Here is a 13,728-nt window from a genome sequence, read left to right as displayed (position 1 = left end):
ATCGACCAGTCTCGTTTAGATTGTTGAACTAATGTAATTACTTATCGAATACTCCATCCATTCTAAAATATTATTTGTTTTATCTCTTAATTTTTATGTTTATATTCAACTAGATAATGATGAATCCACTAAAGAAGCAAAACAAATTCTATTTTGATATAGAGAGAGTATTATTTACTATACACATGATGGTTACAGCGCCGGAGAGAAGTTTTTTAAAATCGAAATATTTTTGTGAACTATTTAATGTCAACAATAACTCAAGAGAGGTTAAATGGCTTGACGATTCTATATATCGAAAAGAAATTGTTAGATGAGATTGATCTCAATAATATAATCGATGACTTTGTATCATAAAATGTTAGAAGATATTTTTAATAATATCAGATAACAAGTAAGTGATTTTGGCTATATTTTACATTTATCATCTTATAATCTTCAAAACAGCATAATAATTTTTATACGTTAAATATTCAATTATATATATATATATATATATAAATATATATGAGGATGATGCCTCTATATCGGATTTAGCACTGGTCCTCTAAAAGTCAGTAACGGCGCTGATATTATATACTTCTACAAGCATATGTGCGTGTACTACTCAGTGTCGTTACAGTATGGAGGTAGCCAGAGATGGGTACTGCGTGGTCACATCTCGTTGAGGAGATGTTGTCCCCCAAAAAATAAATCTCATCAAAATTAAATTATCTTAGATTTACCTAATTTATATAAAAGTATACTACTAGCATGTACATGCCTCTAAACAGACACTATTCATTTAGTATATTTTTGGAAGCCTATTTATTTAGTATAATAAATATAAATACTGTGTTATATAAATTTAGTTAAAACTCAAAACAATTTGAGTGCTGCAGTTCATGTGACCTGAGTACGTATACATGTTTTTTGTATACTGGCTACTGAATCCATTCCTGCATGCATGCACAAGCACAAGCTAGTAGCAGTAGCATATACGGGGCTGCATGCATGCACATGTCATTGTGCTGCATGCAGCATGCTAAATGCATGCATGGACGCCGCATAGGATGTCGCGAGGAGGCTGTACATGTACACAGATGTAGTACTACTATACTAGCGTCTAGCGCTAGCGGGTAGCTGGCCGGGCTGGGTAGGCTGTGCGTGGCCAAACAAGGGAAAAAAAGGAGCCGTGGAGGCGGCCGCGGGGGGTAGCTGGAGCTGCACCACGGCGACCAGTGTACCTACTAGCGCGCCACTAGCAGGCAGCAGTGGATAGCAGTCGAGTAGTCGCACCAGGAGCAGCAGCAGCAGCTATACTCCTGCGGTAGTACCACCGCCAGTGGCGAAGCCTAGCTAGCACTACCCTCAGCAGCAGGCAGCAGCAGCCAAGCTAGGGCTAGAGCTAGCGATGCAAAGCAAGTGGTGTGACACGATTTGGCATTGGCAAATCCAGCGCCTAGAGATTCTGTGGTCGCTTCTTGCGCGTAGTACCGTACGCATCATGCATGCATCGCATAGAGAGACGTACGCATACGCCTGCACTGTCTTGATACGACTTCAGATCAGATCACTAGCTTCATCGCCTCCATCTCCATCCCCGGCCGGCCTCTCGCCGTCGCTTGTACGAGTTTCCGTTCCGTCCATGCGGTGCCCCCGATGTCCATGTCGCTGTCGCCGGCCGGCCGGTCGGCATGACGGAGTCAAAGGCTGGCGTGGGCCGAGCGTGGCTGGGCTGGGTAGAGGCGTATAGCCGCGTAGGGCTAGCTGATCGACCAGCTGGAGCAGGGGCATTTCACAGAGGGACTGCAATTTGCGTAGGGGCGCGAGCACGGTATGTCTGAGTCTGACCGGAGGCTGCCGAGTGCCGGCCGGGGGAGGATAAGAGTAACGTTTTGTTCTCAGGTGTTTTAAAAATGGTGGACTCGTAGTGTCGTGGATTGTGTTTCAGGCTTTCAGCTCCATGTGGCATGGCAACGGCTTGGCTTTACTTTGGACCTCCGGGATGTGGTTGGACCAGTGCATCCTTTTTGTCCCCTTTCCATTTGTTCACTTGTGAGCGAGCTGTGGCCGCGCTGTTTCCCTTTGAATTCCACCACTCCCAGTCCCAGAAGAACTGCTGCCGCCGCTTCGATCTTCCTATTTGGATAGCGGAGATTAGATGATTCATCAGTTTCAGTGTACCGTGGTCAAATACCGAAACTAAACAGGTTGTACACAAATTAGAGCCTGAATCTTAATTATTGCCTTTACATTTACACATTTCTAACCTATAGAACACACATATTTTTGTTTTTAATTAAAATAAAGCCTACTCATATTATATACAATGATGGATTGAACATTGGTCGTTGGCTCTATATTTACACTCATCTAATTAATAGATCATACATTTTTTTGTGTCTTATTATAATAAAGTCTACTCATATTATATATAAAAATCGCGATAACACATGTGCAATTGACTAGTCTATTATAACGCTCCAGTACTTAGCTTTTACCATAGCCTACAAGCTTCTTATCGCTACATCAATTTGTTACAGACTTTTAGTTAATATTTGTCGGAGAGGAAATCTCCGGTCGTGTGGCGGTCATGCTTCTTCAAGCAGTCGTAGGTGCGCGTTTTGAGTCCCATGAGGATCTCTGCATTTGGCCTTTCTGCTTGGCCATTGCTTCTGGGGTGGGCCACGGATGCGAAGCACAATACCCTGGAACAAGGGTACCCCTTACTATAGTAAGAAGGCGCGGTAAATCGCGCCTTACCCCACCACGTGGGCAACTCCGAGGCCACTAGGTGACCTCGGAGTGGGTAACATATACCGTAATATCATCAGTGGATCCGGACCCCGTGAAAGAATGCCGGACCCCAGCATACTCAACCGGGGCCTCAGCGGGACCCGGACCCCCTAAGTGAGGTCCGGGCCGCCCACGACAAGACCTCGGGGCAAGGAATACCTTGGCCTGAGGCAAAGGCGTACAGGGGTCCGGCACAGACACTTGTCTGGGTCTTGTCAGGCACGCCTGCGCTCCCCACTCAGGTGAGGACCCGGTGCTGCCACGTCGCCTGCGGCCTGTGACGTAGGAAGGGGAGCAGAGCCTGACGTAAGGCCTCGGGGCCACGCGATCTCTGCATTTATTGTGGAGATCGCGCGCCGCCTGACCGCCCTACGGGCAGGCGATGCGCCGACTCGGTATTTAATGCGCCCCGTCCACTCTAGTGGCAGGCGGTGACCAGACTAAGCAGCGTGCCTGTGCAATTAAGCAACGGGCAGTACGCCCACACCGCTGCACGCGCAGTGGTCATCATGACTTAAACGATACTGAGGAACCTTCTGCAGCACGCCAATTGTACTCGAGCGGCGGATGTCGGGGCACAGGGAGATGGTGGAGGGTGACCCTCATTAGTTGCTCCGGTTATCCCATCTGTTATGTCTCTGAGCCCACATGTCGGGGTTCGGAGTCCTTTTGTACATGCCCCCTTTTAGCTATAAAAGGGGAGGCATGCGACAGGTTCAGGCAGATCCAATCTTAGGCTCATTCAGACACTCACGAGTTCATACAAGCTCTCAAGCAATACATCACACAGTGGAGTAGGGTGTTACGCTCCGGTGGCCCGAACCACTCTAAATCCTTGTGTGTTCTTGTGTTTCCTCCTAGTTTCCAACTAACGAGCAAAACGCCTAGTCCCCTCTTCATCTTAGGATTTAGGGCGGGTGCACTCCGCCACCCGTCCGGAGATTTTCTCTCCGACAATATTAAACATTGTATTTTTTGTTAAAATTTAAATATATATGAGTACATAAATACGTGGATGTGTTTACATTCATAACAATAACTAAAGATTACATAAATAAAAACAACAATAAATACATAGATTACAAATAAAAATACGTGACCTATACATTAAAATAAACAATAAAAAATTTATAAAAATATAATTTATAGATGAGACTCTGTTTCTTTTGAATTATGGTTAAAAAACTGTTAGCGGACGGAGCTTCCTAAGGTCTATGAACTCGTTCTGTTGCATTAGGGTCACAGAAGATTGATGAAGATAAAATATCTTTGTATTCATTTTTTATTAACAAAGAATCCTTCAACCCCTCTAAGCATCTCTAACCGAACAAAATGTAGCCCTAAAATGTTCCTGTACCCGGTGGTGTGGAGGTTTAGATCGCTTTTTCATGTCATAGCCGGTATAGTTCTATTCCTTCCAGGATGGCTAGAGATCAAATTCTCTGGGAGCAGGGCTCCAACAATCTCCGCCTAGCCTGCTACGGTGACTTACACTATGTTTCATGGTAGCCACGAGATATAACATAATAGGACAATCTCTCAGATAAGGTTGTTTGATTTAAGATCGAAAGTTGTAACAAAACTTTTTTACTTGTCCCTCAAAATTGGCAGAACGAGAAGGAACGCCAGAAGATATGGTTGTTATGTCCCGCAACTAAACACAAGTTATGCTTGAATGCATCCTTTCATTATTCGATGTATGGCCATTTTTGTGTGCTAACAATCTTCTTCTTTACTACTGATGGGATATTTTGGTCTTTCAGTTTTTAGTTTTGATTTTCACAAGAGATTCTAGATCTAATATGGGACGGAGAAGGTAGATATTATGGTGTAAACTTAATAATTAGATCTAATTCACATGTTTGACATTTACTATATTTAGATAAGATGGTTTGAAAACTTAAATTTAAACTTGGTATGTTTGACATTTAATATATTTAGACTAGCCAGTTGGTCGTGCTTTGCTATGACTGTTATATATCATATAAATAGGTATTGAGATATGTATTTAAATATAATTATTGTTTATTTCTAAACACTTAGGTACGTGAGGTCTTTAGAGTTTAGGGTTTATTGGTTAGCCCCAAATTTCTAGAGCAGCGGGTGTGGGTCCGAGTGCTCGCTCTGCAATTTTTTTTGCGTGGTGTGGTAGCTACGGGTTGGTTGCTGGACAGAAGCAGTAGCTGGCTGCGTTCCATAGCTCAGTAGCTGAGAGAGCGATGCGTGTGGCATGGGGTGACAGGGCACGGCGCCGAGGCAGGGCGTGTGGGGCGAGAGAACTAGTCGAGACGCATGGGGTAGTCCCAAAGTATCAGCGAAGAGGGGTAAAGTCGTGGTAACACCAGGTGACCATATTAGGGTTTTAATAGAATAATATAGATTAGATGGTCTAATACACAATTTTAAACTCTGGTATCAAATAGCTTCTATATCTGTTGAGGGATCATGTTCATAGAAGATATAATAAGGTTATCTGCTATCTAGCAGGTCTGTTATCTCATCTTTCATCATATTTTATATTTTAAACCTTAATTTATAAACATTCTTTTCAACCGTATAAAACATTATTTCGAACGACTATATACATATCCGTTGTACACAACATAATGTCGTTGCCAGGCTTGACATGGAGCCACCATAACTGCTGCGAGATACGATACGCGTACTCCAGCACAGGCTGCAGTGCATTGCCGGAACTGAAGGAACCTGCTGCGGTCTTTTCAGACTATCTTCAGCGGTTCCCCCTAAATTTGCACCTCTATATCCCACTACATCGCCACATCAGTACACTTTCTTCCTCTATATCTCCTCCCTCTGCAGCGGTTCCCCCTATACCATTCCTTTATACCCAACTACAAACATAAAATATCAATTTCCATACACATTCATCATCTATTAATATTTTTTTCACCACTGATAAATACTGGTGTGCACACATATCAAGAGAAGGGGGCCGTTTGGCGCGTCCCTAGCTGCAGAGGGAGCTCTCTAGCTGTAGAGGGAGAGAGAAGCCAGCGACCATATAGAGGGAGGCGTAGCGTGGACCGTTGTAGAGAAAAGGAGTACTCTGTAGCCGCTACAGGTAGAGGGGAGGGTCTCTGGCGGGAATCGTTGAAGGTAGTCTCACTCGTAAAGACGTTTTGCTTTCTCAGGTTTATACAGGAGGCGGAATTTAACACAGCATGTCAGCATGCATATCCCAATTGAGTCCATGGCATGGTGGTACGGGCTTACCCCCTTTCACCATCTCTTAGCGCAGTCATTAAAAAATCCAGCTAGTGATTGCCCGTATCTCCTGGTGGGAGCAGCAGGGTTGCACTCGTCCCACCGTCGATCGGGTCGGCCGCCGTCCCGTTGGTGTGCAACGAGAAGATTTTAGACAGGCAGGTAGAGCCACCAGCGGGTACAGGGTACGTAGCGTCGCAGACAGGAAACCATGCCCATACAACAAACGGGTGGGATTGAAGCGGCAAACAACACGCACAGCACAGCATATAAACCTACGCCCCCTCCTCTGGGTTCTCGCCTCGCCTTTCGAGGAGGGAGCGAGAGAGAGACAGAAAGAGACACAGTCACACAGCGTAGGGCGCTGCGGCCTGCGGGGAGGAAGGGCACCAGCTTGGTCTTTCTCATCCATTCGCAAATCGCAACAAATCTTGCATCTTATCTTACCCTAGAAAAACAAATCTTGCATCTTCAGCTGTCTGTACGTGTGTGTGTGAGAGAGAGACACTGCGTGCCGCAGCAGCAGCTCTGGACAGGCTTACAGGCAAGTCAGAGAGCGAGGGAGGAGCCGGGAAGAGGAGGCCGGAGGGAACAAAAGGGGAAGTTTGGTTCTTTCCTCTACCACCTGGAGCGTCTCCTTGCCAGCCAGCGCCCGGTCCGGTGAGCTCCATACCATCCAAGTAGTGTGAGGAACCGTCGTCGTTGCTGGCGATCCAAGAGACCAGGAGATGGGCAGCGGCAGGAACGGCGCTGTGGTGAGGCGGTACGTCCGGTCCAAGGAGCCCAGGATGAGGTGGAGCGCCGACCTCCACCGCAGCTTCGTGCAGGCTATCGACTCCCTTGGCGGCCAACACAGTACGCTGCCCTTCCTCCTCCGCCGCTTCATCCCCTTCATCATCATACAGATACTCTATTTCTGCCCTCCCATGCTGTAACCTTTGCCCTCAGTCTTTCGCCCCCCTCACTCATGTAGCAACATTGCCCTTCGGAGATTCAGTACGTAGAATTATTGTGTTGCCATGACCCATGAACGAAGCTCCTCTAATATTGGTTGCGTTCTTTCTTTTGAGGGAAATATTTGGTTGCGTGCTTCTGTGTCCTCCTCCCGTTTTCAGTAGCATTTTCAACAGCAGCGCCTAGCTAATCTCCGTTTTGGTGGGGGGTAAATCGCAGAGGCTACGCCGAAGCTCATTCTCCAGTTCATGGGCGCCAGGGGGCTTACCATATCTCATGTCAAGAGCCACCTCCAGGTTAATTACTCAATTGCTTCTCTTCTTCTCGTCCGTTCCTTCGCATGCACCACCTGCACGGCTGTGCACCAACGACTGCAGGCAAATGGCTGCTTGTTTTTCCGTTGGAATGCAACTAGCAACAGTGCGTAAATGAACTCAGAGCTTCTGATTCCTGCGTTCGTTTTTCTTTTCTTTCTGATGAACAGATGTACAGAGCTGCAAGCCTTGGCGCAGAAAGAGGAGGAGGTGAGAGATGAAACGAGCCCTCATTTGCCCGCTTCTTCCACTGCTGAGTTCTTTCATTCATTTTTTTTCATTGCTCGTGTTTTTTTTATTACTTCACATGTCAACGCTGTGCAGTGTAGCTGAATTATCTATCCAGTATTCATTCAGGGACAACGAAATGTTCTGCGACAGTAAACTGAACATTCCAAAGTATTATATATATATAATTCCCTTTTTAAAATAAAAATAAGATATGACATTGCCTTGTGGTTTGTGTGACTCTCCTCTTAGCTCACATCTCCACATGCTCACTGCACTTGCCAACTGCTCCTAGCGACCCCAGATTCCCTTCTCATGTGTCATGAGTGGCAAAGCCTTTTTTGTTGGGAACGCTAAGTGTAATGCACTGCACACTTTAGATAGATTTCGCTAATGGAAAGCCAAACACCTTTCTTTCATGGCACCATCGATCAGGGACGCCAGCCCAGCTGCTGCAAAGGAGGTACTCATGCAGCGGTGATGAGCGAGGAGGCCCCAAGGAGGAGTTCCTGTGCTGCCCACCACCACCACCTCTGAAAAGGTTCGGCCTGCAAACGCCTTTTCCCTCCTCTCTTTCAAACGTGTTCAAGTTAAAAAAGACAAGCTTTTCAAAGGCCCTAATCTTTGACGCAAAACCAAAGCGCCTTTTTCCATGCATGGCGTCTGTTCACTTGCTCTTTTTTTCATGGGGGTCTCTGGTCGTCTACTCTTTGGGTGCATGAACAGGGCCCGGATGGGATACGAGAGCATGCAGGGAAGCCATGGAGTCAGTGATGCGAGGACTACTGCTGGGGGAGGGGGACTGTACTGCATCGATGATTACATGCAAGCCATGGCCGTGGGCTGGAGAATAAAGGAGGAGGGCCTCATCAGATGGCAGAGGAGAGATGCGGCTGCTGCTACGCCTTCCAATCTCCAAGCCATGGGATGTTTGGTGCAAGAATCTGGCCCCTTTAAGGTACATCAGCTAAAAAAAGTGAAAGTTATAGTAGAAAAAAAAGAGATATCGCCAAAAGGTTTATCAAAAGAAGATGAACCTTTTCCTTGTCCTAACCGCTTGCTTTCACACCATCGTTCTGTTCTTCTTTACATCCTACTACTCATCTTGGCGTTGTTTTTGTTTTCAGTATTTTTTGGTAGAACATTTGCACAAAGTGTGTCTGCCGGTGGGGCCAACTTCTCACCGTGAACATACTGTTAGAGTTAGACCAAACCAGCCAATCTAACAAGCACTACTAAGCTACATGTACACATCTCAGATCAACCAATGCATGCGCACCTGCACATCCCAGATCCTCCTGCAGGACTGGCTGGCTGTATCTTTGGCGCACGTTTTGTAGAAGATACACACAGCATTGATGTAGGATCGCCGGCACAGGTATGGCCTCGGCCCTCGGTATCTGGCTACGTGTACCTCGGCATTGCAAGAAGACTGGCAAATTCTGTTCTTGAAATCTGTCTGCTGCTTGGAAACAGAGATCATTCGTCCATAGCATTGGCTCAGCCATTTACTTCTCACCTTGCTGCGGCTGTGCAGTGTTTGCAGTGGCTTCTGCAGTGCTCAGATGATCCATGCCCCTAGCATTGCACGTAGCTAGCTAGTAGTTCTCGCGATGATGTTATTAGCTTGCCTGCTGCCTTGCTCCGACTGAATTTTTTTTCTTCTGAAAACTGCACGTCCTGCTTTCATGCTCTACTAGTACTCGTGAGTAAAGTACAGTATATAATTGTAAAATCACTGGATTTTAGCAGGTACGCCGACCAGAAGCACACCGTCTTGGTTCTGCGCTGAAGCAGCAGGACGGCGACGACTCCAGCAAAGAGGACGGAAACGACGGACGGCCCCAGTCCAGCAATGCAGCGACGAAGGAGGACGAGGCATCTGAGCAGTGCTCGCTCTCGCTGTCCCTCGGTAATCTGGACGCAAAATGCGGGCGTGGCATGGCGGCAGCGGCCTCCTCGCGAAGCGGCGAGAGCAGCTGCATCCTCACGGCCTCGCCGGCGAGGAGGAGCTCCAGCGACTGCTCCGGCCACTCAGGCTGCTTCGTCGTCGGGCCGGGTGGTGTTGTTAGCCTGGAGCTTTCCCTGTCCATCTGTGGATCTTAGCTAGACCACTCCGGCCACTTCTGGACGACGATTCTGTACATCAGTGGCGGCGTTGGTGATCGCCGCGTTTGTTTTTTTGGTGTTCGTGGGCACATCATGACCGTGTTAGAAAGTTTAGTAACCTTAGAACCATAGCATGTTAGTTCTAGCTAAGCTAGTATGATGTTTGTTACCTCTACCTGTAGCCCTAGCTGGTATGTGTAAGGCTGGCTCCAACAAGGTCCCCTAAAGGGTTCTCTACCCTAAATATAGAGGATCAAACGGTCCTTTACGCTCTCCAGCAACGTCCTCTAAACGGTCCTTTAAATTTAGAGGACGCTGCTGGATTCTCTATATATAGAGTTTCTCTAAACGATCCTCTATTCATTTGACTACTTTAAATAACCGGTTTAGTAAAACTAAAATATGTACAATATATTTGAGAGTATGATAAACACGTATGTACAAAAAAAATAAAATTAAAAAATGTCTTTAATATGGGTATTTCAGTATAAAGAACGTGATTTAGAGGACGTTGTTGGAGAGAAATGAGATATAGAGGATAAAATCTTTTAGAGGAGACTGTAAAGGACAGATATAGAGGATGAATATAGAGGACGTTGCTGGAGACAGCCTAAGTGGCAAAGTCACCAGGCAGCCTCCCTCTTTCAGATCCAGAGTAGTAGTACCATTGTGGCATTGCCGTGCTGTTGCTTTCCAGCTTCAGGCTGCTTGAACACCAAAGAACAGGAAAAAGTGAGATTCTTGCCCCCCGTAGCTCCCCTTTCGTTTGATCATGTCAAAGGTGACTGGCTTTCTAGGAGTAGGGATCAAGACCTTACTTGACAAGACCAGGTTTTGGTTCGAGCCAAAGTCCACAAACTGCAAACCCCCCTTTTTTTTTATTCCGATTCCATGGAGCACAAGTCAGGAAAAGGTGGCAAATGTAGGGGCGGTAGAGCGCCAACTGCTAGCTGGTGTTGTTCCTGTGTAGTACTACTAGTATATGTACTCGCTACTGCTGACATCGACAGCTCCAAAGAATATCCTCAACTGAGGAGATTCTCTTTTCCCAAAAATCGCTACTACATTTCGCCCTTCGGAGCGACTAGAGAATATATAGGCGAGATAGGCCTTTTTTGTTTTGGATGCAAGCAGTCCCTGTGCTCGCTGGGGAGCCTCCAGGCTCCTCGAGACTACAGACAGAGCACGCAGCTAGCATAGCATAGCATCCTCCCGTGCAACCAAACCAGGCCTCCATCCGGAATGCCATGATCGCTCCTAGCTAGGACGAGTAAGAACAAAGCATGCTCAAGCAATAGGGACGAAATGAGAGCCACAAACAACGCGTGCATTCACCATAGGATGATGCTTCAGACGACATCCCTGTTCTTTTTCTCGCCCTGTCAATTTCCTTGCGAGATCAGAGGAGGGAGGAGAGCAGCCAGAGCTACTAGAGTAGAGCACCTTAGCTCCAGCAGCATGCATGGCATGGCATGATTGAGGTGGAGGATGAAGCGGGTCTCTCAGGAGGACATGTACATCCGGCGCGGGCGCGCCCACCGCGTGATTCTGAGCAACCGCGCGTGTGCAGTAGGACTAGCGGATAGAGGGAAAGGTGCTCCAAAAAGGGACCACTGATTTCCTAGTCAAAAGAGTGCAAAAAAAAAAAACGACCTTTTGTAACAGCAATACATTCTGACCCATAGAGTGCATGAAAACTCTGAAAAGAAGCAGCACTCCATGTGAACAGGGGCGGATCTAAAGGGGTCTGGTGCTCCAGCCTCCCTACATTTAGGGCATATTTGGATCTCAGTAGCTAAATCAAAACTGACTAAATTTTAGTCACTTATAATCTAAAGAACCAAATATGAGAAGCTAAAAATGACTAAATTGATATTTTTATCATTTTAGTCACTTTTAGCTCTTACTGTTTGGATCTTTTTAGATCTAAAGAGACTAAACTTCAGTATCTTTTTGTTTTAGCTCCTGTGATCTAAACAACACAACATTTAGGCTTGAAACCTGGTCCGCCACTGCATGTGAAATCTCATATTCTCACCGAAGCACTATAAAATAACATAACGATGGGATTTGGAAAAGGCGAACAAAAAAAAAAAGAAAATCTCCCAACAAAAGTTGCGGAGATTGTCAATCCCTGCCGCAAGAGACGTACAAATAATTACCATGATGAGCTTTTGGCAGTAGGCTTGCTCGCAGTCGCAGCGTCGCAGAGGGGGAGAAGCACGGCGCACGGAGCAGAAGCCATCGAGCACACATCCTGCTGCGGCCGCTTCGGCGTCAACAATTCGACATCATGCCATGCTTTGTGAACTGGCAATTATGCGTGGTGGAAACAGTGGCTATAGAGAAAGCTGCGGGGGGCAACAGCGGCGAGGAGGCCATGATCAAACCCCCCAACGCACACAAGCTTTCTGGGCTTTGACATTGAAGGGTACTGAAAAGGTAGCTAGGCGCCAAGAACTGGCACGGTTCTGTACTGACCTTGACACAGGGTCCTGTCTCGCTGTCAAACGGCCATAGTGGGTGGGAGAGAGCAATCATGCCTCGCCCCTCCTGTTCCCGTTAATCCTGCATCGATTACCAACTCATTCCTTTGAATAGACAAAGCAAGCCAAAGCCCGCGGTGGAAGTACTGTGGTGCCGGCCCTGCTGACTGCGCAAGAATTTTAGTAGACCGGTTTATGATAATAAAGCATGTCGTGCAAACAGCAAAAAATGACATGCCCAACCTGACCAAACTTCCATCAGTTGTCATCATAGTAGGTTTGGCTAAGAATTCAGAGCCCTGCAGCTGTGGTTCGGTTCAGTAATGTGGGCTGTGGCACGCATTTGTTGTTTTGTCGCATGGAGCTTTCTCGACCCTGCAGTTTAGGTTCTCCAGTTTCTTGACCAATGAGCAGTGGTTCTGCAAAGCTGTGAGCTTGCAACAGCAGCAAAACCTGAAACAAAAGCAACTCCACTGCCTGCCGAGTACTCCCCACTTGACTTCTCTTTAAGCGAAGGTCACTGCCGAGTACTAGAGACAAGGCGTCAAGGCCCGTGGGCAACGAAATGCAACCCATACGAGGGCCTCCTGTAGCCAGAAACACTGCTCCAAGGCTTCTACTTCATCGTAGCATTTACAAACTGGACTTCATATAATTGCCACCATCGACCTGATGGAGCAGACAGGACGGCATAATCTAATCAACGACCGATACGCTACCAGAAATCAGAATCCACATATTTTTTTAAAAAAAACACTGCAGCTTAGCTGCTGCGTTTCTCTTTGTGAGTTTATCCCTTTGCTAGACTTTACTCATGTGGAGTCTGTCCTCTTTTAAATAAATAGTGGGTTTATGTATCTACAGAAAACTGACCACTAGCACCAGATCGACAAAAGAGCAGCAGTATACGGACAAGTATTATTCAATACTTACCACTACCCTGGAGTGTGTCGTCACTAAAAAAATGCTTGATTAATCCAGATTTGAAGGTACAGGTAATTCTGACAAAGATTGAGTAGAGAAATATTTAGCGAAAATTTTGGGAGGCGGGCGGGCAACGACCATTTGCTGTATCCTATATACTACCAGCACGAACAAAAGCATCAAATCAAAATCTACTAGCTAACGAGAAAGCATCACGCCATACACACTAAGTAAACAAATACTACCTCCATTCTTAAATATTTGTCATCCGCTAATTCAATTCTGAACTAAAACGCCACAAATTAAAAAGAACGGAAGGAGTACCTTCGAACTAAATGAGCTTAATGCCAATGCAATATATCCGTAATGAAGAATAATCAGATCAAGCCAAATGTCAAGCTCAAACACTGCCTGCTAATGCAAGAAGCAACGTATTACAAATTCCAAGCTTCATAAAACGTGTACCATGCAGTTCAACAAAATATTAAGTATGCCTTACCTTGAACATGAACTACATCTACAATAATAAGAAGGAAAAAAAACTAGAATTACAGCGTCAAGAAAAATTCCCTGACACAGTTGATTTACTGAGCAAGAAATAACAGGAGTATTCAATTCCTATATTCCATATTTTTCTTACAGCAACGGGAATGGTAGACAAAAACGTGCTACAGTTGTGCAGCGTTAACAGCCAACAATAATCCAAGCAT

General features: G+C 46.1%; 1 protein-coding gene and 1 long non-coding RNA gene across 3 annotated transcripts; one reads left to right on the top strand and one right to left on the bottom strand.

Moving 5' to 3' along the window:
- The first annotated feature begins 6,275 nt into the window (after nt 1-6,275).
- Nucleotides 6,276-9,879, top strand: LOC100217256 (uncharacterized). Of its 2 annotated transcripts, none has more exons than XM_008669174.4 (6): nt 6,276-6,858; nt 7,177-7,253; nt 7,442-7,481; nt 7,935-8,040; nt 8,226-8,457; nt 9,252-9,879. In XM_008669174.4, the coding sequence occupies exons 1-6, from the start codon at nt 6,732-6,734 to the stop codon at nt 9,603-9,605; spliced, it is 936 nt and encodes a 311-aa protein (XP_008667396.1). In that variant the 5' UTR covers nt 6,276-6,731; the 3' UTR covers nt 9,606-9,879. The 2 variants fall into 2 exon arrangements, with proteins under 2 accessions (XP_008667396.1, NP_001137083.1); NM_001143611.1 differs by having other exon boundaries at nt 6,322-6,858; nt 9,249-9,863.
- Nucleotides 9,880-10,037: 158 nt separating this feature from the next.
- Nucleotides 10,038-12,237, bottom strand: LOC109943970 (uncharacterized). Its single transcript, XR_002267100.1, has 2 exons — nt 11,771-12,237; nt 10,038-10,312 (listed from the first exon to the last, which is right to left on the bottom strand). It is a non-coding gene; the product is annotated as an uncharacterized lncRNA (long non-coding RNA).
- Nucleotides 12,238-13,728: the final 1,491 nt, after the last annotated feature.

This window comes from Zea mays, chromosome 2 (assembly GCF_902167145.1).
Source record: "Zea mays cultivar B73 chromosome 2, Zm-B73-REFERENCE-NAM-5.0, whole genome shotgun sequence".
Classification (NCBI taxonomy): Eukaryota; Viridiplantae; Streptophyta; class Magnoliopsida; order Poales; family Poaceae; genus Zea; species Zea mays.
Note: the sequence above shows the minus strand (reverse complement) of the source record. Positions and strands in the feature narration are given on the sequence as shown.